Source organism: Myotis lucifugus, unplaced genomic scaffold, assembly GCF_000147115.1.
Source record: "Myotis lucifugus unplaced genomic scaffold, Myoluc2.0 scaffold_14, whole genome shotgun sequence".
In the NCBI taxonomy this organism is placed as follows: domain Eukaryota; kingdom Metazoa; phylum Chordata; class Mammalia; order Chiroptera; family Vespertilionidae; genus Myotis; species Myotis lucifugus.
In genome coordinates, this window is record NW_005871062.1 from 14,242,429 (window position 1) to 14,267,678 (window position 25,250).

Here is a 25,250-nt window from a genome sequence, read left to right on the forward strand (position 1 = left end):
ACCCGCTTCTGGAAGAGCCCTCAGCCCCTCACCCAGACTGGCCAGGCACCCCAGTGGGGACCCCCACCCTGATCCAGGACACCCTTCAGGGCAAACCAGCCGGCCCCCACCCGTGCACCAGGCCTCTATCCTATATAGTAAAAGGGTAATATGCCTCCCGGCACCGGGATCAGCATGACAGGGGGCAGCGCCAAAACCCCCTGATAGCCCTGTGGCTCTGTGTATGACAGGGGGTGGGGCCACAACCTCCCTATCCGCCCTGCTCTGTTCGTGACAGGGGAAGGTGCCCCAACCCCCTGATCAGCCCTGCTCTGTGCCTGATAGGGGGGAGCTCCCCAATCCCCTGATTGCCCTGTGGCTCTGTGTTTGACAGGGTGCGGTGCACCAACCCCCTGATCGGCCCTGCTCTGTGTGTGACAGGGGGTGGCACCGCAACCTCCCCATCGACCCTGTCTTGAGTCTGACAGGGGGCGGTGCCCCAACCCTCCAATCGCCCTACCCTGAGCGTGACTGAGGTGGCATCGCAACCTCCCGATCCGCCCTGCTCTGTGCATGACGGGGCGGTGCCCCAACTCCCCAATCGGCCCTGCTCTGAGCCTGACCAGGGGCTGCACTTAGGGATTGGGCCTGCCCTCTGCCACCCGGGAGCAGGCCTAAGCCAGCAGGTCGTTATCTCCCGAGGGGTCCCAGACTGCGAGAGGGCACAGGCCGGGCTGGGGGACCCCCCTCCCCCTGCCCCCCAAGTGCACAAATTTTTGTGCACCGGGCTTCTAGTATACTTTATAACAACTGTAGGCACTCCTGATTGCACACTGGCATCTTTCTTTTGGGGGTAGAAGTCAGGGTTTTGGTTTTGGTTTTTACTTTGTTTTCAAATTGTTTATGATCTCTATATTTCTAAAGAATTCTGGGATCTGGTCTTTTAATTGGCACTCACAGGTATATGTCTGAAGTTCAAAGAAGTCCAGTGTTACTAAGTATGAGCTATACTGTTTTTCCATGCTCTTAAATACTTAATGACAGCTGTATGTGGTAACTCTATATATTAGTATATGTAATTACATATTTAGAATATAAGCCAATCATATGTTCTTTTAAATATTATTCAATATCAGCAGGTTTTATAAACTACAAAGATTAAATCAGAATGAACAGAAAGCAGATCAAGGTAGTATGTGGCCAAGAGCAGGGGAGGAGGACTGACTGGAAGAGACAGGAAAGAGGCTCAGTAGGTCAGCGAAGCGACCTTGACAGTGTGGTTACATCACTATATACTTTTGTCAAAAGCCCACTGAGCTTAATGTGCACATTTGACTGTGTGTAAATTTCACTCCAAACCCCCAAATAAATCTCAGATAGGATCAAATTTAAAAGCAGCAGAAGGAAACTGAGTGACCATTTAAAAAAATAATTTTGGATTTATATATTTACTTATTTAGTTACTATCAGAGACCTGTGCATAACACAAAATCCCAGAATCTAAAAACCTGACAAACCTGACAAATAAGTAAATAAATAAAAAATAATTAAAGCAATATTACAATGCAGTGTTCAAAACATATTAGCTACTACTAATTTTTATCTGAAACATAAAAACACTTCTACATTGCAAAGCATTCTACACTGTCAAAAGACAAATGACAAACCAGGAAAACATATGTGTAAGAAAAACAAAAGTTAATTTAACTAATGTATAGATGAGTAGAAATATGGGCAATTTATAGAAAATGAAATGTAAACAACCAACAGATATATGAAAAAATACTCAACCTTACAAAAATACAAAATGGAAATAATGAGATAACATTTTTCAATTATCTCATCAAGCAAAAATGTTTAGCTTGATAAATTCCATTGCTAGGAAAGGTATGAAGAAACAGAAATTATCACATACTGGTGACAGAAAAGACAACTGGCACAACGTTTTTGAAGGGTTTAGCAATATACATCTAAAATTTAAAACATGTAAAATTTGGCTTATCAATACTACTGCTAGAAATGTATATTCCAGATATACTGAATAAATATGCAAAAATGTATGTAAGAAATATTCACAGCACTTTGCAGAATATTAAAAAAAAAAAAAACCTGGAAAGAACCTAAGTACTGACAATAGGTGACTGGATAAAAAAAATTGAGGCACATCCATCTAGCAAAACATATGATGCATCCATGAAAAAGAATGAGGCATATACTATCAGAAAAGATCACCAAGATATTTTTAAGTGAAACGAAGACAGGTAAAGAACCATGTTTATAAGAGGATTCCATTGTGTTAATATGTTTTCAAATGATACATAAAATATATTTTTAATGCATAAAATTTTTTGAGGGGAAAACATATAATGGAAATCATTAAGTAGTGGTCACCTCTAAGGACAGACTAGATGCAGGAGGAAAAGAAATTGGGGGAGGGGAAGTGGGAGGAGAGGACTGCCTTGCTTTTAGGAGAATAGAATATTTTAAAAAGGATTTTTTTTAATCTGACAGATATTATCTCCTAATTGTTTGTCTCCAGCTCATAGTCTCCACTCTGAACAGGCTAACTCTCACCCATCTTCATTCTTTTACATAGAGCAGCCTATAGCATTGAAGTAGTTTTATTAATTTTTTTCTTATGATTTGACCATACTAAAGGATTTCCTTCCCACCCCCACTTTTTACCGTAATTCAGCCTTTTCAGCTTCAATTTGAAGGATAGCCATTGTTCGCTCATAATTCTTTTCAGGACTATCATAGAAAGTTCGGGCAATCCATCTTGATATAGGATGCTACAAGAGAAAATTTGTGTAAAATTAGTTTCTGAATAATATTTTGCTTTTCCAGCTTACTATTCTGTAAAATGACAATCTCAGATAACCAATAACACTCACCATGTGCCAACTACTTTATCCATTAGCTGCATACTTCCCCCACAACCATTTTATGGAAAACAAACTGCACAAAGTTATACAGTTACTAAGCAGCAGCAAAGTAACTGTCTGACTCCAAAAACCTGTGCTGAGTATCTAAAGTGGCAGATTTAGGAGCTAAATCCAAGGTTTGGTGATCCAAAAAAAATGGAGCTCTTTCTATCAGTTAAGAAAGCTAAACTAATTGTATGGCTTATATTAAGATTTAATAATGAAGTACTTCTTCCCTAAAATATAATTCACTCAGATAATAAAACATGAAAGGATATGCTCTGATAAGGCCACTCAGTACAACACTTGTAAAGACAAGTAACAATCAATCTTGGATTTTAGTAGCAGTGACAGTGTGGTAAAATGACTAACAGTGCAGGCTCTGGAGTCAAGACTACCTGGGTTATCTCTTCTACAGGTCACTTAATCTCTTTTAAGCCTTAAGTTTCCTCATCTCTAAAGTGGGAATAATTCAGTACCTTTGACATGGAGTGAGATATTTGCAAAACACCACAGTGCCTGCTACACAGTAGGTGCTCAATAAATGACAGCTAACACTAATATTTATAAAATCTTTCCTAGAGTATTGAACTTGGGATAAATTGTGACTGTTAATCTGCTTGTTCAAGAACACACCGCAGTCATCCTTTAAAAAACCATAAAACTTGCTCTAGTTAGTTTTGTGCAATGGTTAGAGTGTCGGTCCTCGGACTGAAAGGTCTTGGGTTCCATTCCAGTCAAGGGCAGGTACCTTGGTTGCAGGTTCAATCCCCGACTCCATTTCAGGATGCATGTGGGAGGCAACCAATCAATGTGTCTCTCTCACACTGATGTTTCTCTCTCTCTCCTCCCTTGAGTGAGGATTAATAAAATGAATAAATAAATAACCATAAAACTTAAAAATAATACAATGAAGAAAATTACCAAAAGAAGCTCCTTGTAAAAAGTGAGCAGAGCCCTAACCGGTTTGGCTCAGTGGATAGAGCGTTGGCCTGCGGACTGAAAGGTCCCAGGTTCGATTCCGGTCAAGGGCATGTACCTTGGTTGCAGTCACATCCCCAGTGGGGGGTGTGCAGGAGACAGCTGATTGATGTTTCTCTCTCATCAATGTTTCTAACTCTCTATCTCTCCCTCTCTGTAAAAAATCAATAAAATATATTTTTTAAAAAAGTGAGCAGAAAATGTACTCATCTACTTGATATAAAAAATTGAATATAAAACCCTATCTTAATTGCTGAATTTTAAGACATTAACCAGTGCACTGATAAGACAGCTAACAGAAGGTAACCTGTGGTGATTTACAGTATACTAACCTTGTAATATTCCCAGTGTTCTGGGATATAGCCTTCTGGAATTTCTGCTAACTCAGCTTCACCTAATAACAGAAAAGAAAATAGTGATGTTCAACTTCAGCATCAGGAGTGTATAACATTAAGTCTGCACTATGTAAGTAAGAAACAAACCTCTTGTGGTTTTAAAATGACCTTTTATTTGTATCAATTAAGATACCTAATATTTTAAATTCACTTCAATATGGTTGAAAATCCATTCATTAGATATGAGATGTCTTCTATATGTAAGACATTGTCTGCAGGATTATATGAGAATTTTGCATTTTGTGTTTATACAGTATACCAAGATATAATAAAAGACATACTATTCCTTCTGGCTTTCCCAATACCAACTAAACAAAATATTCTAGGATTCAAGATATTAGAAGTACTTTGAGCAGAATTTCCTATAAAAATCTAATATTTATTGTCATTCACAACTCCATTTTTCTGTAGATTATAACTTTACTAGAGGCCCGGTACACAGGATTCATGCACTGGTGGGGGGTGCGGCCTGTGGGGATTGGCCACTGTGGGAGCGTACTAACCACCAGGGAGCAGCTCATGCATTGAGCGTCTGCCCCCTGGTGGTCAGTGCACATCATAGTGACTGGTCGACCGGTCGTTCTGCCGTTTGCTCGCTGGGCTTTTATTATACAGGATGTGCTCTAAGAGGGATAAAAACACTCTACCATCCCTCAGCCTCTTTTCCATTTTAGTATCTCTTTCTATTTTCCTTATTCTGTCTTATCAAAGCTGGGGTTGGAAAAAGAGGAGGAAGACAAGGCTTTATGAAGCCTTTTATGTGGCCCCTACAGAACTGATGACCTAAAGCTTTAGGAAGTAAACCAAGATGTTTAAAAAAAATCACTATACTCTATTACGGATTAAGATTTAATTGTTTTAAAATAAATTTCTATGCTTATGTTTATTTTATTATTCAAGGAGCTTTTCCTTATCCATTTTTTTTCTTAAACATACATAGGTTTTTAAAAAAATTTATCGATTTGTTCAGAGGGAGAGACTTACCAATGAACACATTCACCAGAGTTATGCCAATTACTACTGGAATCCCAGTCAAACAAATGTAGAATTTCTGTCAAGATTAATAAAAACAAATTTTCAATAACCATTTCCTAACTCTCTTTCCCACCCTTAAGTTGTCCTTATTACATGATTTCCTTATATTACTTATAAAATAAACTTGCCAAATTGGAGATGCAGTATCAAATGATTTATTTCTGTGATTTTCTTTTGCTCTAGTTTTTAGATACCTAAATTTAACACCAAAAATGAAAGAAAAAAGGGATTAATTGTACAAGTATTATATAATATATATTTGAGTGATTTTTCATTTTTTGATTAAAACAATGTAATGAAAGTTAGTTTTTGTATTAAGAAGAAAAATACATATAGAATTGTATATCCGAAACCTATATAATTTTATTACCAATGTCACCCCAATCAACTCAATAAAAAAGAAAAGTGTAAAAACATCAGGTTGATTCCAGCCACGGTATAAAATCTGCGTTGGCCACGACAAGAACAGTGGGAGCTCAACCAAGGGGTTGGAGAGGGCACTGAGCACAATGACAGAGCAAGAGAAGGTCTAGGGGGCAGCCCATGCTCAAATGGTGGTCACAGCTTTAGGAACAATGACAAAGAGCCCAGACAGTCTTCCATCTTCTACGGCCTACTTTCCATTATAGAACCTTGCAGTAATAATGTACAATCAGTACCCTGCTGCTCTCTCTGAATCAATGCTCCTAAGCAATATAGAAATAAAATCATATCTCATAATAATGGAGGGCCGTATTTGAAGCAATACTTCAACTAGTTCTTTGGTAATTTAAAGAATATTTTAATAATATAATTATCCCCAAATAAATCTGTTTTCAAAATTCTGTAATTTACTAATATAGATTTTTATTTTTGTCAGGGAACACAGATTTCAAAACCCCATAATCCTGAGAAGAAAGGAATAGCTCAATTTTTAACTTCCAATAAACATAAATCCTTTTTTGAAGAAAAAATGGTTACTAAAAAAGAAATTTAGTAACAAATCAGACCTTACTACCCATTTCCATATCTTTTGAGAAAAGACATATGAATTTACAAAATGAAAGATGTTTTCTAAATAGGCCAAAATGGTCTTCCTATTTATATGAAAATAGTTCAACAAAAATTTTAACTCACCAGTAAATTCAAAAAACGCTTGTCATAGAATCCAGAAGGTTTGATAACAAACAGTCTTTTCCCATGGTCTCCACTGTGTCTCACAGGAGCTAGAAATATTAAATTACCCTGTTTTATACAAGTTTCATATCGGTATACTGTTATTTTCTGAGATAAAGTCAGATTATAAGAAAATATATATGCATACATTTTTAATTAAGATTTTAAAATGCATGTTCTTTAAGTATTAAAGGCGGGGCAGGTAGGGTTTCCTTAAACAGAGATTGGTGTTCTGTTTTAAACTATAGCTTTCCTCATTTTTATTCAATGTTAAAAAAATACCTAAACATTTGTTTGAATGTTTCAATAGCAGGCAGGGAAGGCAGATACTCTTGGCGGGCTACTTTGTTTACCCTCTGCAACAAATTTTGCTAATGCTGCAAAAGAAATAAATTTAAGTTATGCCATTCCATATGAGGCAGTAAACACTTGCTACAAAATAGATGGAAAGACATTTATTCAACATATATCCAGCAGGAATTTGAACTTGTTACAAAAGTAAACACTCTACATATCTTGATAAAATCCCTTTGTAAGTCATTTCTCATTCCCAATATCCTCCTCTTCAAATACTCCCCAGATGATGGTATTTAATCAAACTTTGCTGGAGATAAAGCGAGGCAAAATTTAACTCCTGGATCTTCTTTCTACACCATTTCCTCCCTTGGAAGCCTGGAAAGATCACATGGGCATCCAAGCCCCTTCTTCTGGAAGCAGGAAAGGCTGTTTCGGCTGTGTAACTACATTCTGTATCCTTTGTCCAAGCTTCACTGTCTGGAAGGCGCTCCCCTCTACTGGAATCTGTTCTTTGGGCCCAGATGACATCTTATCCTCCAAGAAACCAACATTCTTCCAACCAGATGAGAACTCTCACCTTTGAATTGATGTGTATTCTAGGGAGGCGCCTAATTCCCTTTATTCTCCCAATAAAACATAAATGTCAAAGAACTTTCAATGTGTGAAAGAGAAACTCTTCTCTTAATTTTGGTATCACCTGCAGCAGCTTGAGATGAATTTAGGTTAATTCACAAAAGAACTAGAAGCTGGTATGAATTTACTAAGTACAATTCATATTACTAAGGCTGTGACAATAACAAGATAAGAGAATTTGACAAAGTATGTATTTCAGCAAATCACTTGAAAGTTATAGAATTTTTTTTGTGGCTATGTGGAAAAAAATGGGCTGGATAATAGTATAAGTGCCTACTATGTGCAGGTCCTTTGCTAGGCCTATTGTCTAAGAGGGATGCAGACAGACCCTACTGGAAGCAAGACACTAACAGATTAACATAATTACAAATCTATAGGGACAACAAAGGAAAGAAACAGGATGTATTGTCAGAAAAGAACAGGCCCAGAAGTAAAGTTCATATTTAGACAGGATGGTCTGTGTGTTGGTGAGGGAGTTGGGGGGGGAAGCAAGGAGGTACAAGGAAAGGCACATTATAAACTGAGAGAAATATCAAGTTAAATGAAGTTGAAATTGGCAATTGACTGATTGATTACACCCAAACGGTACTGATTACTTAATGCAGTAACCTGCCAAAGAGTTGTCTCCATAGCCCTGGAGGGTCAAGATTTCTTTGAATGGCCTGCATGATGGTATTCCTGACAAGACACAAAGCTACTGCCATCAGTGGTTACTACACTGATGATGAAATAGGATCCCCCAAAAGTCTTCATACACATTGACAAAAGGCTGAATCTAAAATGATTAAATGTAAGTGGAAAGTCCTGCCTGGACCCTGACCTCCAAAGTTTAGTGGCTCACAAACTTAGAATACCAGTAAGAGTCATTGGTATAATGTGGTTACCAAAAAAAGCCAAGGTAATTTTATCTTAATATGTATTAAAAGTTCAAGGTCAAAGTGGAAGAAATCCCCGCCCTCTCATCTCCAGGTGTCCCGAGTTTTAGAGCGACAACCTGGAGCCTGCTCCACTTATGCAACCAGAATTAAAAACAACCTGGAAACTGACATACTGAAACTGAAAGAACTGAAGCTGACTGGTCTACAAAAAAGAAGTCTGGTTAGAAATCAGATGAGCTTTTAAGGAACTGAAGGGCTATCCCATGACAAAGGGCATACACTATTCTGGGTTGAGTTGAAGCAAACAACTTTCAATGTGTGAAAGAGTAATTTAGAGCTTAATACAAAGAAGTTTCTAACAATTTCAGTGGTTGAAAATAAAATTGGACTGCCCAGCCAGTGTGGCTCAGTGGTTGAGCATCGACCCATGAACCAAGAGGTCACCAGTTCGATTCTCAGTCAGGGCACATGCCCGGGTTTCAGGTTCGATCCCCAGTAGCAGGCGTGCAGGAGGCAGTCAATCGATCCATGTTTCTCACCAATGTTTCTATCTCTCTATCCTTCTTCCTTACTCTCTCTAAAAGCAACAAAAACATATTTTTAAAAATTTAGCCCAACTCCCCAACTCTCCATTAAGTAGTTATTCAAGTATCAGTAATGGGTATTATTATACTACGGAAGGGGGGGGGGCGTTGGTCTGGATTTCTAAGGTCTTTTTCCTTAAAGAATCTGAATATATGGCCTCTTTTAGAATAAAAAGGCATTCCTTACCAACTCGTCAATTTCAAAAGTTTCCTTCCATGTCCAAGAACTCATTCTTTTTTTAAAAAAGAAAAATCTGTTTTTATTGATTTTAGAGAGAAAGGGAGAGGAAGAGAGCAACATCAATTGGCTGCCTCCTACACACACCTACAGGGATCGAGCCCCGGCCAGGATTGAACTGGAGCCCTTTTGGTGTCATGAAAACAGGCATCTTCCACCATTTTATAAAGCCTGTAATTCCTCAAGTATTCATTAATTATGTGCAACTAGGTTTTTTTAAAAATGCACGTAACCTCGGGAAAGTTATGTTTTAACAACTGCGGTCTTTGTGTGGATCAAATAAGATAACTGTATAATTTTGTGTGTGTGTGTGTGTGTTTCCAAGAAATTGAAAATCGGTCATTTTTCCCCCTCATTCTCAGACTATTCCCAGTTAATGTCACTTTACATCAACGGCTTAAGGAATTGAACACCCCCTAGAAGCCATCCGATATTCAGAAGCATTTGCCCAAAACACACTACTGATATTGCTCTTTTGCTAAAACACTCTCTACTGCCTACAAAACATATAATTTAGTCATCCCCTCCCCTCACCATATTTTTAGGTCATATTTTTAAAAACATTCATATTTTTTTATTTTTCAGTTACTGTCTACATTCAATACCATTCCGCGTGAGTTTCAGATGTACGGCACAGTGGCCAGAAAATCATGTACTTTCCCTGTCAAGTCAACAGAACATGCACACTTGTAATAAACGTCCTCATTTTTAGAGGTGAATAAATACAAGTTCCAAGCGATTCAGTGCCTTCTGGCTAGCTTCCAAGAAGTGAATGCCCAAGGTCACACACACACACACACAGCTACTGGACCGTGGAGCCAGGGCTGGAGCCCGGGAACCTAGCTCCAGAGGAAACAAAACGAGGCTCTCCACTCTGCAGGAGCTCACACTCCCCAGGGGGCAGACATACACAATACAGATCAAAACCTTTCATTGCACGGGGACAGGTAAGGCTTCACGTGCAAAATACCTCTGAGAGCAGGCACGGCTGGAACACAGCACCCTCTGCCCTGCTACCCGATCCTCCCCGGCTCCGGAGCAAAGGGCTCAGATGACCTGCCGCGATCCCCCCAGACCTCCGCGAAAGGGGCGCAGCGTGTAAGGGGGGAGGAGGGGGTTCACCCCGTTTACCTCCAGCGAGACGTGATGAGGATTTAAAGAGGAGGACATGTGCCATCAGAAACGGCTTACAGAGGGATGTTGTCCAGGAATGTTGTTAGCCAAGTAGTTTGTTGGCTACTCCCCATCCTTTCCAGCAAGTCCCCACGCATAATGCCTTGTCGGGAGCCTCTGCGCCTGTCCACGCATCGCTTAGCATCACCGGGCACCTCCGCAACGCGACTGCCAGTGTTGCGGGACTAGAGCCTAGTTCAGGGGGAAAGTACGAACCGCCGGTGCCGAGAGGCCCGGGTCTCAGCTCTGGGCCTTTCCGACATCAGCGTCGTCCGTGAATGAGCCCACCTGGGAAGGCTGAAGGGCCAAGTGTTCACAAACGCTAACGGACAGTTTAAACCCTCAAGCCCAGCCCGCAATTTCTCGGCTCCCGCCGGGTCCCACCAAGGTCACCCCGGCAGCGTCCTCGCTCCCCCCGCTCCCCCTGAGAGCGCTCTGCCCCACAGCCGGCACCCACCGACAGCCTTCGGGAAGCCGCGCGTGAGGAAGCCCCCGGGTCCGAGCCGCGTGCCCAGGCGGCGGCCAGCCAGCGCCGCCAGCGCGGTGACCGAAGCCCGCTGCAGCAAGCTCATGGCCGCCATGGCTACTCCGGGCAAGAGGTCGAGCGGGGGAGGGCAACGGGAGCCGAGAGAGCCAATTCACCGTCCGGGGCCAAGGCGGAAGGCGGCCATGTTGAGTGAGGGCAAAAGCTGTTCCTGCGCTCTGCTTCCGGTCGGAGTGACGCGCCGGAAGTGACGCACCTGTGGACGAGAACGCGGTTTGCTGACGCGAGGAAAAAAATGGCTGCTGCCAGGTTAGCCGTTCTTTGCAGGAAAGTGTCAGCCGCCCTGCAGACTTCCCGGTCGTTCATGAGCCCTCAGGTCCCTGCTGGCACAGGGTAAGTGATGTGAGGAGGAGGGGTGGCCCTCTCCACTTGGGATCTTGTCCGGTTGCTGAAATGCTGAGAGCAGCTCAGCGATGGAAAGGTCGCAGGATGGGCTTGAGCCCGAAGCCAACTCGGGGAGGAATGAGTGACTTGGTACCAGGCGCCCACAAGGCGTTTCCCTTCCTGCCTCATTTTGTTGCCACCTGCTGTGAACTGGGCTGTCTGTGGGGTCTGCAGATGCCCGGTGCTTGCTGGTTAAAGGTAGAGGCGTAGAAGGAGCCCGTTGGGCGGTGGGAGTTGGGGAAAGCTTCACTGGAGAGCTTTTGGCTTTGGGACTGAAAGCTGTGTCGAGCTTGGATGGGTAAAGACGAAGGGGCCTTGTTATTCCTGCGATAGGTCACAAAGCGATTGTTCAGTCATGCTGAGTGAATAAATGAAAGTAGCCGCGTAAATGAAAAGCTGCCCTTGCAGGTGGGAGACAGAACATCCTACACGCTGTGTTCATTATTTCTGCAAAGTCAGGTTGTCTTCTGGTCAGACCCATCGTTTTTGACTTTAGGGTATATGTTTCCTCCCCCTTATTGGCTTTTGTCTGTAATGATTTGAAATTTATAAATAGTTGGGTATGTCCGATTTTTTTTCCTAAAAGGAAGTAATGTATGTGCTCTTAAGTCCAGCACAATTATTGAGCATCTATTATATTACACTGTTCCTACATATTATATGTAACTTTAGAGGTAAGCAATATGGTTTTCATTTTGCAGAGGCTCAGAGGTTGTAATTTGAATCCATTGTCTCTTCCATCTAGTTATTCTTTTTCTTTAAAAATTAATTTTAGATTTTTTATTAGAATAAATTATGTTCATTTGCAGACAGTTTGGAAATAGGGTCAAGTATTTTGAAGAAGAAAACAAAAATCAACTCTAATTCTACCACTCAGAGATAAACAGATTTCCTGCCCTTTTTAACTTTGCATATGTACACATACATGTAATCTGTATATATAAAAGCCGAATATGCAAAGTTTCCCCTCAGGAGTTTGACCGACTGGGAGCTCAATCGCTCACTATGTGCGCTGACCACCAGGTGGCGGCACGGAACAAGGAAAGGCCCTGGCCAGCAGCCGGCAGCTGGGGAAGGGAGGCCCCAGCCAGCAACCACTAGGGACCCTACCCATTCACAAATTTCATGCACTGGGCCTCTACTTTTGAAATAAAACCAGGACTATATTTACATATATGCATTCTTGTGCTCTACCCTTGTTTCCCTACCTTTTTATTTTTAAGAATTTCAAAACAACAGAAAAGTACCAAGAGTAACCATATATTCTTAATCAACCCTTAGCATTTTTATTTAAATATATTTTTATTGATTTCAGAGAGGAAGGAAGAAGGAGAGAGAGACAAACTTCAATGATGAGAGAGAATCATTGATCGGCTGCCTCCTGCAAGCCCCCCACTGGAAATCGAGCCCACAACCTGGGCATGTGCCCTTGACTGGAATCAAATCTGGGACCTTTCAGTTCGCAGGCCGATGCTCCATCCACTGAGCCAAACCAGCTAGGGCAAGCTTTAGCATTTTATTACATTTTTCTTTATCTCTTTATATCCAGGCCTTTTCCCCTCCTGAACTATTTGAGGCATGTCCAAATTGCAAGCATCATGACACTTCAGCATATATCTCATAAGAACAAGAACAATGTTTTTGTTCTTGTTTTTAATTCTCACTCGAGGATATTTTTCCATTGATTTTCATAGAGAGTGGAAGAGAGAGGGAAAGACAGAGAGAAATATTGATGTGAGAGAAACACATCGATTGATTACTTCCTGCACACGCCCTGACCAGGGCCCAAGCTGGGGAGGAACCTGCAACCCAAGTACATGCCCTTGACCAGAATCAAACCCTGGATCCTTCGGTCTGCAGGCCGACACTCTATCCACTGAGTCAGTACTCCACCCACTGAAGAATTTAATACTGATACATGCTATTATTCTGCTACTATTATAGCCCAAATTCAAATGTCCTCAGTTGTCCTGATAATTTTTTTTCTTATTTTTTTATTCAGAGTCCAAACAACATTCATTTTTTTGCATTAGTTGTCATATCTCTTTAATCTTTTAAAATCCAGAATAGTTCCTTTTTTTATTTCATGACATTGACATCTTTTTTATAAAATCAATCTTTTTAGAATATCTCTCTATTTGGGTCTGTCTGATTGTTTCCTCATGGTTAGATTCAGGTTAATTTTTTTTTGGTAGGAATGCAATACTTGTGACATGCTTCACTACTGTATTTTAAATTATTTACCAGGTTATTAAATATTCTTTAAAAACATGATTTTTTAAGTTACTGCAAAATAGACTGTCATATGGACACATAATTTTTAAACCACTCATGGTTTCACATTTATAATATCAACTTTTTAATATCATATATAATGCTTTAATATATATTTACATTTATCAGTTTCCATCTATGATATTTCTTTAGTTGAAATTTCTAGATGTGGACTTAATGAGTTAGGGAAGAAACATTGGGGCCTCTAATACATGTTGCAAAATTAACCTTCAAAATAATTTTAATCTACTCATATGCCCACTAGTAGTTTATGAAGGACCTACATATGTTACCTTAAAATATAAATGTAAATATACTGCCTCTGAAATTATAGGGTAGCAATTGTTTATGTATGTTCAATTGCAGGTTTTCTCTTATTCTGTCGCCTAAGAATATACCAAGTGTCACATCTTTACACCAGTGTAGAATACTTCATACCACATTATCAAGGAAAGGACTGGAAGAATTTTTTGATGACCCAAAGAATTGGGGAGAAGAGAAAGTGAAATCTGGTGAGGTATTTGGGTTGATTGGTATTAAATATATTTTTTTGAACTATCCATCATGTTGGGATTATTTATCCAGTTTAGGAATTACTTGGGGTTTTCCTTTTTTAAATTTCCTTTGGGAATGTCTATTAGTGAAAATTAAAAGGACAATATGATAGAGTTAATTGTTCCTTGGCAGCTTGGCAAAAGGTTTAGAAGAGGAGTAGGCTTAAATTTTTTCAGTAAATTGATGTTTGGCTTTGTTTTAGATTTTATTTTTTAAAAATAGTTTTTTTTTTACTTTATTAATTTCTAGAGAGAGAAAGAAGAAGGAAGGAAAGAGATAGAGACAGACAGACATAGATTTGTTGCTCCACTTGTTTATGCATTCAGTGGTTGATTCTTACTATATATGTGCACTGATCAGGGATTGAACCTGCAACCGCGGTGTATTGGGATGACACTTTAACCAAGTGAGCTACCTGATCAGGGCTTAAATTTTATTTTTTAGAGATAATTGAAAATTAATTTATAATCATGTATTTTTACCTTAAACTGTGAAAATACATTCTGTAGCCATACTAACATTTTTGAATGCTGTTGCCAGTCTCATTACTCATATTTTCATGTATTAGCTAATTGAACCCCAATTTAATTCTAGTTGCATTTTATACTGTAATATAATAAAGCTATAATATATTTTACAGATAAGGAAACTGGTTTGAAAGGTTAAGTAATTTGCCAAAGGACACATAGCTAGAAAATCATTTCATGTTATGAATTTATCATTTTAATAGGAGCTGCATGGACCTGTCAGCAGTTAAGGAACAAAAGTAATGAAGACTTACATAAACTTTGGTAAGTATACTGAGTACATGAACATCTAGATCAAGCATGTCAAACTCAAAGACTAACTAACAGGACAAATAAACAAGGTTTAAGTTTATGTGGGCCACAAAAAAACAAAAGCTTCAATTTTCATAGAAACATAGGTTTATTTTGATAGACACACGCTGAATACAAAGGGATGAAATAAATGAGTAATAGTTAACATAAAATAATAAAATATTTTAATAAAAATTAATATTTTCTTGAACATTAACTTACCAGACACTGAATAACTGCACAAATTAATAAGCGTAATGCAAATAAACCTATTTTTCTTGTTCTCCGAAAGCAAAATATTTCCTGTTGCACACACCAAACAAGTCAGTACAAGACTAATGAGGTGGCAATCAGCTGCTAAAATATTCGCTGCTAATATTAGTGGAGAGAGATGGTGCACCTGCGCGGAAGGCGTCGAAGGTGCGTAAGGGAAATGAATGCAACACGATTATAGTAATCAGTCATTAGCGAACGTTGTAGTTCATTACTAATAATTATGTATAACAGGATATTGTAAAAATTAAGTTACGGAATTTTTATTAAAACGTTTCTTACATACCGTTACATTGGCTGGGCCACAAAAATATTCGCCCACAGGCTGCGAGTTTGACATGCTTGGTCTAGGTGTTTGAAGCAATTTAGTATAATGAGGAGGTATAAACTTTATGTGCCGTAAGAAATTGAGCGTTTGTCTCACAGTACTGTGGATGGTACATAAGATCATTATAGATTTCATAAATATGGCAGGGTAAGTTATATTAAGACAAATGTACCAGAGTTCTCAAGTAGTTGGGAGTTTAGAAATTTCATTGCTACTAGTCATACTACACCTTTGTATTAACAATTCCAGTAAGCTAATAAAATGAAGTGGAGAAGAGTTGGTCACATTTAGGCCTTCTTCCTCTTTATTACCTTTTGCATGATCTGAAATCTTTAGCTTATTTGCTTTGGAAAACTGTTGGAGGGTGCATTTAATTGGGAATTTATGTAGATTTTTGGGCAGTTTCTCCTGATGAATTAGAGTTGAGAGGATTTAAGACAGGGTTGTATTTTTAATGCAATCATTCAGTATTTGTATATATTGCAAAATGATCATCGTGGTAAGCCCAGGTAACATCCATCACCACACATAGTACAAGTCTTTTTTCCTGAGATGAGAACTTTTGTGATCCACTCTGCTAACTACTTTCAAATATGCAATTCAATAGTATTAACTGTAGTCATGTGACTTACTCATTTTATAACTAGAAATTTGTACTTTTTGACCCCCTTCACATATTTTGCCCACCCTCCCACCCCTACATTAAATGACAGTATTTAGCCAAAGATATGTTTTGTTTGGGCTTTACTGTATTTTTTAAATTGAGAGATTTCACACATAAATAAAGATTTCTTTAATAATCAGACCTTGATCTGGCAGCACTGGCCACATGGCTACAACTGGCTGGTCTATGCAGCCACTGCTCGGTGCAGTGCGTGCCACTTCTCCCCCATCCTCTTCTTCCACCAAGCTCACCTCACTCGTAATTGTTATCTGGCTAAGCACCGGAGTAGGCATTTAAAGTTTTATCCCCCTATTTACAGGGTTATTTCTCTTTCAGGGCAGATTATAGAATTATAAAATGCTCGTAAGAACCACTGATATTATAGGTGTATCGTGTGATACAATAAGAAATATCCATTTGGTTTTTGTCCCCATTCATTGACACAGCTCCTAAACCCCTTGATATTTCCTGAGTGATAGGAGTGTCTTTTGTTCAAATTAGGCAACTCTTGGTGGGGCCGGGGAGGCTTAGAACGGTCACTGGGCACCAGGAAGACCAAGGCATGAGTGAAGGGTGGAGCTTTCAGGCTCGCCACCCCCCCTCACCTCTGGGAGGGGGTAGAGGTACTGGAGATTGAGTGCAGTCACCAGTGGTCAGTGATTTGGTCTATCGTGCCTACATAATGAAACCTCCATAAAAAACCCTAAGCAGTTGGGTTTGGAGAGCGTCCAGGTTGTTGAACACATGGAGGGGGCATGCCTTGAGAAAGCACAGCAACTCTGCATCTGAGTTGTATCCTTTGTACTAAACCAGTAATAGTAAGTAAAGTGCTTTCCTGAGTTCTGTGAGCCCGTCTATCAAATTCCTGAACCCAAGGAGGGGCTCGTTGGAACTCCCACTTTACAGCGGGTCAGTCAGATGTGTGGTAGCCCTGGGACTTGCTGTTGGCATCTGAAGTGGGGGACAACTGTGGAATGAGTCCTTAACTTTGTGGAATCTGATGCTAACCCCAGGTAGTGTCAGAGTTGGAGAAGGTCGCTGGGAAAGACAACACATTTGGTGTCAAGAGGATGGAACAGGGGTTAATGGGGGAGGTGAGGGGCGGGGACAAAGAGGGAGAAAAAAACTCATTTGGTGTCAGAGTGTTACGTGTAAAACAGCACAGATTTATTATAGACAAATAAGTCACATTGAAAATAAGATGTGTAATATGTGCCTAAAGCATTGTTACTGTGAGTTATTAGTAAAAGGCTAGTTAGGGCTGTTTCAGTATTCATCGTGGCTGGCCCTGGCCAGGTAGCTCAGTTGGTTAGAGTGTTGTCCTGATACACCAAGGTTGTGGGTTCAATCCCTGGTCAGGGCACATATAAGAATCAACAAACAAATGCATAAATAAGAGGAACAACAAATTGATGTTTTTTTTCTCTCTCAAATCAATTTTTTAAACAAATTTCATCATGGCAAAAACCAAACTATCTTCTGCCACATATTGTCTTTTTATTGCATAAAGGACCCCAGTTCCTTTGTCTCCTGTTCAGTGCTCTCCACATTTATTTCCTTTCCTTTCCTTCAGCTCTAATTCTAATCAAACAGTTATTCACAAAACCTACCCTCACTTCAGCTTTGCCACTCAGTACCTTTGATTCTGCTTTGCTTTCCTTTCCAGTCTAACAAATCCCATCTCTGTGAAGCTTTTCTTGATCATGTTGGCTAGAAGAAACATCTCTCTCCCACTTACTCCTCTGGTACTTGTTGTCTGTATCACTCGTACACCACTTCTCATTGCAGCTCCGGAGGTCGCCTGGTGGAGTAAAAATAGAGAAGGTTTGCACACTGGGAGCCCAGGATTTGAAGCTTGAATTAGTCATGTGCTCGAGAATACCCTGCTTCTCTCAGCCTTGGTTTCTTTATTTAGAAAGTGGACATAAGAACCACAAAGGGTAGTTGTAAGAATTAAATGAAAATTATGTAAAGTGTGTAACACAGTGCTTAGCATTTAACAGGCACTGACTGAATCATTTATCTTTCATCTCTCCACTTGGAATATAGGGGTTATATTTTATGCTTTTTTGTAACTCTCTTGGCACTTAATACAATATGTGATGCATGGAAAATTTATTGAACAAATGAGTAAGAGTAGATATAACTCTGTTTAAAGGATTATTCCTTGTAATGATATTCTGTATATCGAGATTTCTAAGAGACTTTGAGAAAAGATCATTAATTTTCATTTCAAAAATCACAACTTTAGACCTGGCCAGCGTGGCTTGGTTGATTGGAACGTTGTCCTATACACTGAGGGGTGACAGGTTCGATTCCCCAGTCAGAGTACATATCCAGGTTTTGGGTTCAATCCCTGGTTGGGGTGTGTATGGGAGGCAGTTGATCAATGTTTCTCACATTAATGTTTCTCTATCTCCCTCTCTCCCTCCTTTCCTCTCTCTAAGATCAATAAAATAAAATAAAAAAACTTTAAATTGCAACTTTATTAATGTTATCACAAAGTAGCATTACAAGCTCTGTGTTTGATATAGGTATGTCCTACTGAAAGAAAGAAACATGCTCCTAACTCTAGAGCAGGAGGCCAAGCGGCAGATACTACCAATGCCAAGCCCGGAGCGGCTAGAAAAGGTAAGGCTGTGGGAGGCTGGCTGTTTTGTGGGATAAAATTAACAGGAGTGAGTGAATGATTCCTGTATTTCCTGTCAAATAGATGTTTTCTATTTCTGCTTGATGTTTAGTAAATATACAGAGTTGTATAACCATCACTACTGCCTAATTTTAGAACATTTCCATCACCTCAAACGGAATCTCGTGCCCATCTGCAGTCACTTCCCATTCCTCCCTGCAACTCCCAAATATGGGTGGACATGTGTTTGTATTTCTCTTGGGTAGATACCTATGGGTGAAATTGCAGGAGATTTTGATGGAATGGCTCTTGGACAAAAATATTCATAGGTTTCCTGTGGCATAATCTTTATATGTTCTCTTTGGAATTCTGTTGTAGGTGATTGAAATTATATCTTTCTATTCTCTTCTCAGGTAATAGAATCCATGGATGCACTCGATAAAGTTGTCCAGGAACGAGAAGATGCCCTAAGGCTCCTTCAGACGGGTCAAGAAAAACCTAGACCTGGTGCCTGGAGAAAAGACATCTTTGGAAGAATCATCTGGTACATAGTTGACTTTGTGGCTTTTCTAAGATGAAAGTGGAAGTCCCTTGCTGCTTCCCCTGTCCAATATCTCACTGTATAAGGTGTATTAGCTATATTAGAGATAAACAGAGGCCCCCAAACCACTTTGGAGCTCCAGAATATGAACGAAGGTAGATTTATCTAGTAGTCCAGGCATCCCATTCTCATAATTCAGTTATCTAAAGGTGCTTTATCACAGCGGTTCTTAATCTTCTTATGTGAATCATATGATCTTTAGAGGATTTGATGACAGTTATAGATCCTTTCCCCCAGAAAAATGTATAGTGTAAATGTAATTCAGAGAGTAATAAATGCCATGAAGCTAATTTTAGGACACAAGCCTATCCTCTTTACTCATTGAGAACCTAGGCTTATAAAGAAGTTTTTGAGGAATAAGGCCACATGAGCCAGGATAAGCCCTAGAACAAGTTATGAAACAGTTTAATCTTGTCTCCTAAGTCCGGTTCCCAAAGTCCTAACAGACCTTGGGAAAAGATCTGATAATAAACATTTATACTGAGATAGAAATAGTTGAAAAGACCTAGTGTGTTCTCTCTCTGCCAGGGGTTTATCTACTTTTAGGTTGAGCTGCCAAAAGGAAACATTGTTAATAGAATTTTAAACATTGGCCAGCAAATGGAGAAGGCATTTTGGGTGGTTGAAATTACATTACATAATGTTGCTTACTCATTTGGTGAGTTCTTTAATGGAGTTTGGGGTAATGGAGCTGCCTGGGGCCACATTTAGGAGAGTAGCTGTGCAATCTTTAACCATGTAATCCAGTGCAGGAAAGAGATAAATTGCTAAACATCTAACCAAATACTCTGAACTATTTTATTTTCTACTAATTCTTATTTGGATTAATTCAGTTTCGGTCAATTTGGAAAGGGTGGGAATGAGGAGAGAATCTGTGTCAATTTTAGAATCTCTAAGAGTGTTATTCTCTTCAAGGGTTTTTTATTTTGCTTTTGATTTATTGACAACATATTTAGTCCAAGGAAAGCTAAAACTGTGTCGTTTTGCAAATGTATTAAATGTTTTCTGTAAGGCGATATCTTCTTGCTTTCTTTGCAGGCACAAGTTCAAACAGTGGCCTATACCTTGGTACCTAAATAAAAGGTACAACAGGAAACGATTCTTTGCAATGCCCTATGTGGAACATTTTGACAGGTGAGCACAAGCACTCTTACTAATGAAACATCCTTACATCAGATGACATGTCTTACATAAATAAGTATATGTTCATTGTGGAAAAAATAGAAAAATCAGGTAAAAAAGAAATTAAAGTTTTGTATAATCTCACCATCCAGAAATAGTCTTCTGTTAACTTTCTAGTGTAGCGGTTGCCAGCTGGTGGTCCGCAGACCACTGGTGGTCTGTGAGGTCCGAAAGGTTGGCGACCACTGGTTTAAGGAAACCTTTGGAGCAGTGGTCACCAACTGGTGGTCTGAGGACCACTGGTGGCCCGTGAGGTCTGAAAGGTTGGCGACCACTGTTCTAGTGTATATCTTTTTATAAGTTTTATTGCCTTTCTATTCTTCAGTCTATATCTAAGTAAATGGTTAAATCTTTCTATAATGTTAAAAGGAAGGTCCAGATACTTTAGTTGCATAAAATGTGAGCTAATGTTATTGCAAGGTTGATGAAACCCCAGAACTTCTATTGGAAGGGAGAAGAATTGCAAGTTTGTGGTTTCCAGGGAAAGGGTGCCACTCAACTCCTTAACTGTGGCTACCAAAAAAGCACAAGAATGTGGAAACTACTGGGTTACTGGCTAAAGGTGCTAGAGTTCAGAATTCAAGGCAGGAAAGCATCTGGAAATTTAAGGGGAAATCCTAGCAGCACAAGAACCACAGCTTTTAAGAACTGCCTTAGATAGCATGTCCAACTTTCAGCAAGATTTCTTTAAACACTGACTTTCTCCCCCCAAAACTTGTTTCCATATCCAAAAATAAAAAACTATAAAAAATAATTTAAACAGGAATGAAATACATATTTAAACTGATCTTAAAGGTATTTTAGTATGCTTTAGAATCACAGTTTGAATTGTATCTACCCCACCAAACCAGCTACCTTTCTTTATTTCTAGTTTTATCCATTGTGGTGATGGTGTGATTTATAGTAAGAAATATGTGTTTACCTTGTCCCTGTTTCTGTCTCAGAGCTCCTAAACCCATTTCTTAATGCCAGAAAAATAGAAAGAGAATGTCTTTTGTTATGTTAATGATGCCTTTTGGAAGTCACTCAAGGTTGGGGGCTGGCTGCCAGGGAAACCAACCTTGACTAGATGATTGAAACTTTCAATTCCAGCCCCTGATTTCTGGGGAAGGGAGAGGGGCGGAGGTTGAATCAATTGCAATGGTCAATAATATAACCAGTAGTGCCTATGTGATGTTGCCTCCATAAAAAGAAAATCCCAAAAGGACAGGTTTTGGAGAGCTGGTTTGGTGAGCAGATGGAGATTTGGGGAGAGTGGTGGCTGGAGAGAGAGGCCATGGAAACTCCACCCTTTCCCCCAAACCTTGCCCTATGCATGTCATTTGACAGGCTGTTCCTGAGTGATATCCTTTTATAACAAATCAGCTGGTGAGTAAACAGGTTTCCTTAGTTCTGTGATCTGTTCTAGCCAGTCAGTTAGAAGTACAGGTAACAACTGGGATTTGTGACTGGTGTTAGAATTCCAAGGAGGGAGCCTGACTTGTGGCTGAGCAGAGTAGCCTTGAGAGGAGCTCAGAGCCAGCCAGAGCAAGCGGGAGGGAAGCTTGGCTTCCTTCATCGCCAGGGGCAACCCAGCCTCCTGCTCGCTCCAGCTCTGTGGCCACGGCCGGCTGAAAGCAGGTATCTGGGGTTTATTTACCTTCTATAATTGAAACTTTGTTGCTTTGAGTGGAGCTCAGAGCTGGGCCGCAGCAGGCGGGAAGCTTGGCTTCCTCCATCATTTGGGCAACCAAGCCTCCTGCTCGCTCCAGCTCCGTGGCTGCTGGCCACCATCTTGGTTGAGTTAATTTGCATATAGTTGCTCTGATTGGCTGGTGGGCGTGGCTTAAGGCATAGTGAAGGTATGGTCAATTTGCATGTTTTTCTTTTATTAGTGTAGATGTCCATTCTAAGTCAATACTAAATGTCATTCATCTTTTTCATCACCGGTGCTCTACATTGTCAGTCCTTGATTTAATTTTTCTTGCAAAATGTCTCCAGAATCTGTCCTTCTCCTCCCACTCTCTCTGCCCTAGTGTAGTCCCTCTTCATCAAGTTGAATTGTTGAACACCTTTCTTGCTTTAGTCTGTTCAGATGTTGCTTCCATTCAGACTAATTTTCCTCACACCTTTTTATCACATCAGTGCTGTTGAGACCTTAAAACTGTAGTTTCTTGTCTACAGGATAAAATCGAAACCTCTTTTCACCCAGTGTTCCCACAGTTCAGTCTTCGTACTTACCCTTCACCAGTCAGACCTTTTTCCTGGTTTCCTAAACATAACTTGTTCATTTTCTTCTGCTGTTTCTTCCTGTTCCTACAGCTTTGAAGTCTCCATCTATGCACATTTTAAGACACAGTTCAGATGCTAAGTGATTGAAAATAATCTAACTGCACTGGTTGTTGTTTTTTTTTGCCAAGCCTAATGTTTTCCCATTAGACCTTTCCACCCTTAATCATGTAAGAAGCTATAAATAATATGACTTTTATTTTATTTAATTTTTTTTATATATTTCTTTATTGATTTCAGAGAGGAAGGGAAAAGGAGAGAGAGATAGAAACATCAATGATGAGAATCATTGATTGGCTGCCTACTGCACACCCCCTACTGGGGATTGAGCCCACAACCCAGGCATGTGCCTTTGGCCGGAATGGGACCTGGGACCCCTCAGTCCTCAGGCTGACGCTCTAGCCACTGAGCCAAGCCGGCTAGGGCAATAATATGACTTTTAACCAGTTAACTGCCACGCATCCAAAATGGAAACCTCCCCATTTCTTCCATGTGCACTGGAATATTTATGAATTTAAGTTACCATAATTTTCTTTACAAACGCAGAGATGTCACTAACAAGTCTGATTTTAAAATTGGGTGACGAATTGATATGTGAAGTTTGCGGCTATAGATGCGCATGGTGTGTGGAGAAGGTCCGCCGCTTGCATCTATAGACACTTATGGCCTACAAAGGGTTAAAACAATGTATGAGAAATTATGAATCCAGTGTTACTCTTACAGGCTTTATACTCATTCTAATTATTCTCTTTTCGAAAGTACCTTTTTTAGTCTTCAAAGCATGTACTGTAATCTCAAATATTCTTAAGAATAACCTTTATTCTTTCAGATATGATTATTTCTTATAAATGGCCAAAATTTAGTTGGAGCAAAGATTAATGAATAGAAGGGTAATCTGATTTCAACTTTGATTAATCTTACATTTACATTATATTTAATTTACAAGGTAGCTTGTATCATGTGTGGTTTTTTTTGGATATACATGTTGTCTTCTCCCAAATGTAACCTGTATCTCCAATTTCTGTGACCTCCACCATAGCACTGGCATATTAGTTATTCAGTACTTGTTTCTGTATTAAATGTTATATTAGCTTCAGTGCTGTAGAGGCTTGGCATCCATAAACTTATCATTTATAGTTTTGACAATTCCTACGTGACCCTAGAGGTCAACATAATTTAGCTGAGGTACAAAATGCCTCATGCCCTGGGATACTGATGGGTACAAGTAATCTCACTTAAGAGTGGTGACTCTAAGCATCATCTCTAGATATGGCTTTATTCTCTCTGTTGTAGGAGAAAGGATATGCTAGACTGAGTGCTATTCGAAATTAGGGAATTCCCAAAAGTCTCAGGATGTAAAAAATCTGATGTAGTCAGTAAAATTGTAGTGATTTTAAATAAGGTAGAAAGATAGATCATTCTTTTACAGGGTCAGAAGATCTGTTCATTCATTCTAGGCAGGAAATAAGGAGAATTGCTGCAGGGTTACAGATGCTTTTGATTTCACATTTATCTTTGACCTGTAGGTTTATAGTGATTGTTCCAGTTTTATAATATACATGACACACCTAATATTGAGATTGTCAGGATTCAGGCTTTAAGTAATTGACTTGGACATAGTTTGACAGTATTGACTAACAGAGAAAGATTTCTGTATAATTTGCTGTTACTTTTATTCTAGACTGAAACGGGAGAAACACGCCCGGATCCAAATAAGGAAGAGAAATTTAGAGAAAAAGAAAGCAAAACTTCTTCAGGAAAAGTTTCCACATCTTTCTGAAGCCCAGAAGTCAAGTCTTGTCCAAGATGTCTGAACTCTTAATTTACCATTTTGTTTTTCTTACATAAACAATATGTATACGAAAGTAACTATATGTGGTTTATAAAGAAACCATATTTTAGTCAAATGACTACCAACTGTTTTAAGTGTTAATATGGCCTGCTAATTTTGGAAGTGGTCATGCTTCTATCAAATTTTTTAAAAATCAGGTATCAAGTTCAGGTTACATTTCCATTTTATAAATTACTAGTGGCTTGGTGCACAGAATTGTGCATATTGAACGGAAATTAATTAGAAGAAAGATTTATGTGGTAATTATGTTACTGCAAAAAATTACATGTCAAAATAGTATATATAATATCCTATATAATAAAGAGCTAATATGCTAATTAGACCGGACAACAGAATGACCATCCGGACAAAGCCAGGGCTGCAAGGGCTGAGCCCCTTGCAAGAATCTCATGCATCGGGCCTCTAGTAGTAGTATAAAATTAAAACACGTGTGCAATTGGTGCCAGCGAGAGCTTTATATGTATCACGCATGCACGAGTCAACATTTATTTTTAAATTGCCAGTGCACATCATATGTGCCGGACGGTTGGTTGGTCACTTAGCCTTTTATATATATAGATGACATCTAAGCAGACTTCAGTATCATCTGTATCTTAGAGTGGGAAA

The 25,250-nt window shown here is 39.5% G+C and overlaps 2 protein-coding genes across 3 annotated transcripts in view; one reads left to right on the plus strand and one right to left on the minus strand.

Annotated features, from left to right (window-relative positions):
- Positions 1–10,888, minus strand: part of NDUFB5 (NADH:ubiquinone oxidoreductase subunit B5) — a 13,493-nt gene extending 2,605 nt beyond the window's left edge. Inside the window, exons 1-5 of the mRNA XM_006084893.3 lie at positions 10,730–10,888; positions 6,431–6,519; positions 5,264–5,330; positions 4,217–4,278; positions 2,665–2,771 (exon numbers count right to left, since the gene is read on the minus strand). Of these exons, the coding sequence (XP_006084955.1) occupies positions 2,665–2,771; positions 4,217–4,278; positions 5,264–5,330; positions 6,431–6,519; positions 10,730–10,853 (449 nt within the window). The 5' untranslated portion in view covers positions 10,854–10,888. The remainder of the gene's footprint in view (positions 1–2,664; positions 2,772–4,216; positions 4,279–5,263; positions 5,331–6,430; positions 6,520–10,729) is intronic.
- Positions 10,889–10,982: 94 nt separating this feature from the next.
- Positions 10,983–24,706, plus strand: MRPL47 (mitochondrial ribosomal protein L47). 2 transcript variants are annotated; one of them, XM_006084892.3, is made up of 7 exons: positions 10,983–11,149; positions 13,841–13,986; positions 14,760–14,820; positions 18,647–18,743; positions 19,155–19,285; positions 20,381–20,476; positions 24,474–24,706. In XM_006084892.3, exons 1-7 carry the CDS (start codon positions 11,052–11,054, stop codon positions 24,604–24,606), a joined length of 762 nt encoding a protein of 253 aa, XP_006084954.1. In that variant the 5' UTR covers positions 10,983–11,051; the 3' UTR covers positions 24,607–24,706. The 2 variants fall into 2 exon arrangements, with proteins under 2 accessions (XP_006084954.1, XP_014307822.1); XM_014452336.2 differs by lacking the exon at positions 13,841–13,986 and having other exon boundaries at positions 11,015–11,149; positions 24,474–24,703.
- Positions 24,707–25,250: the final 544 nt, after the last annotated feature.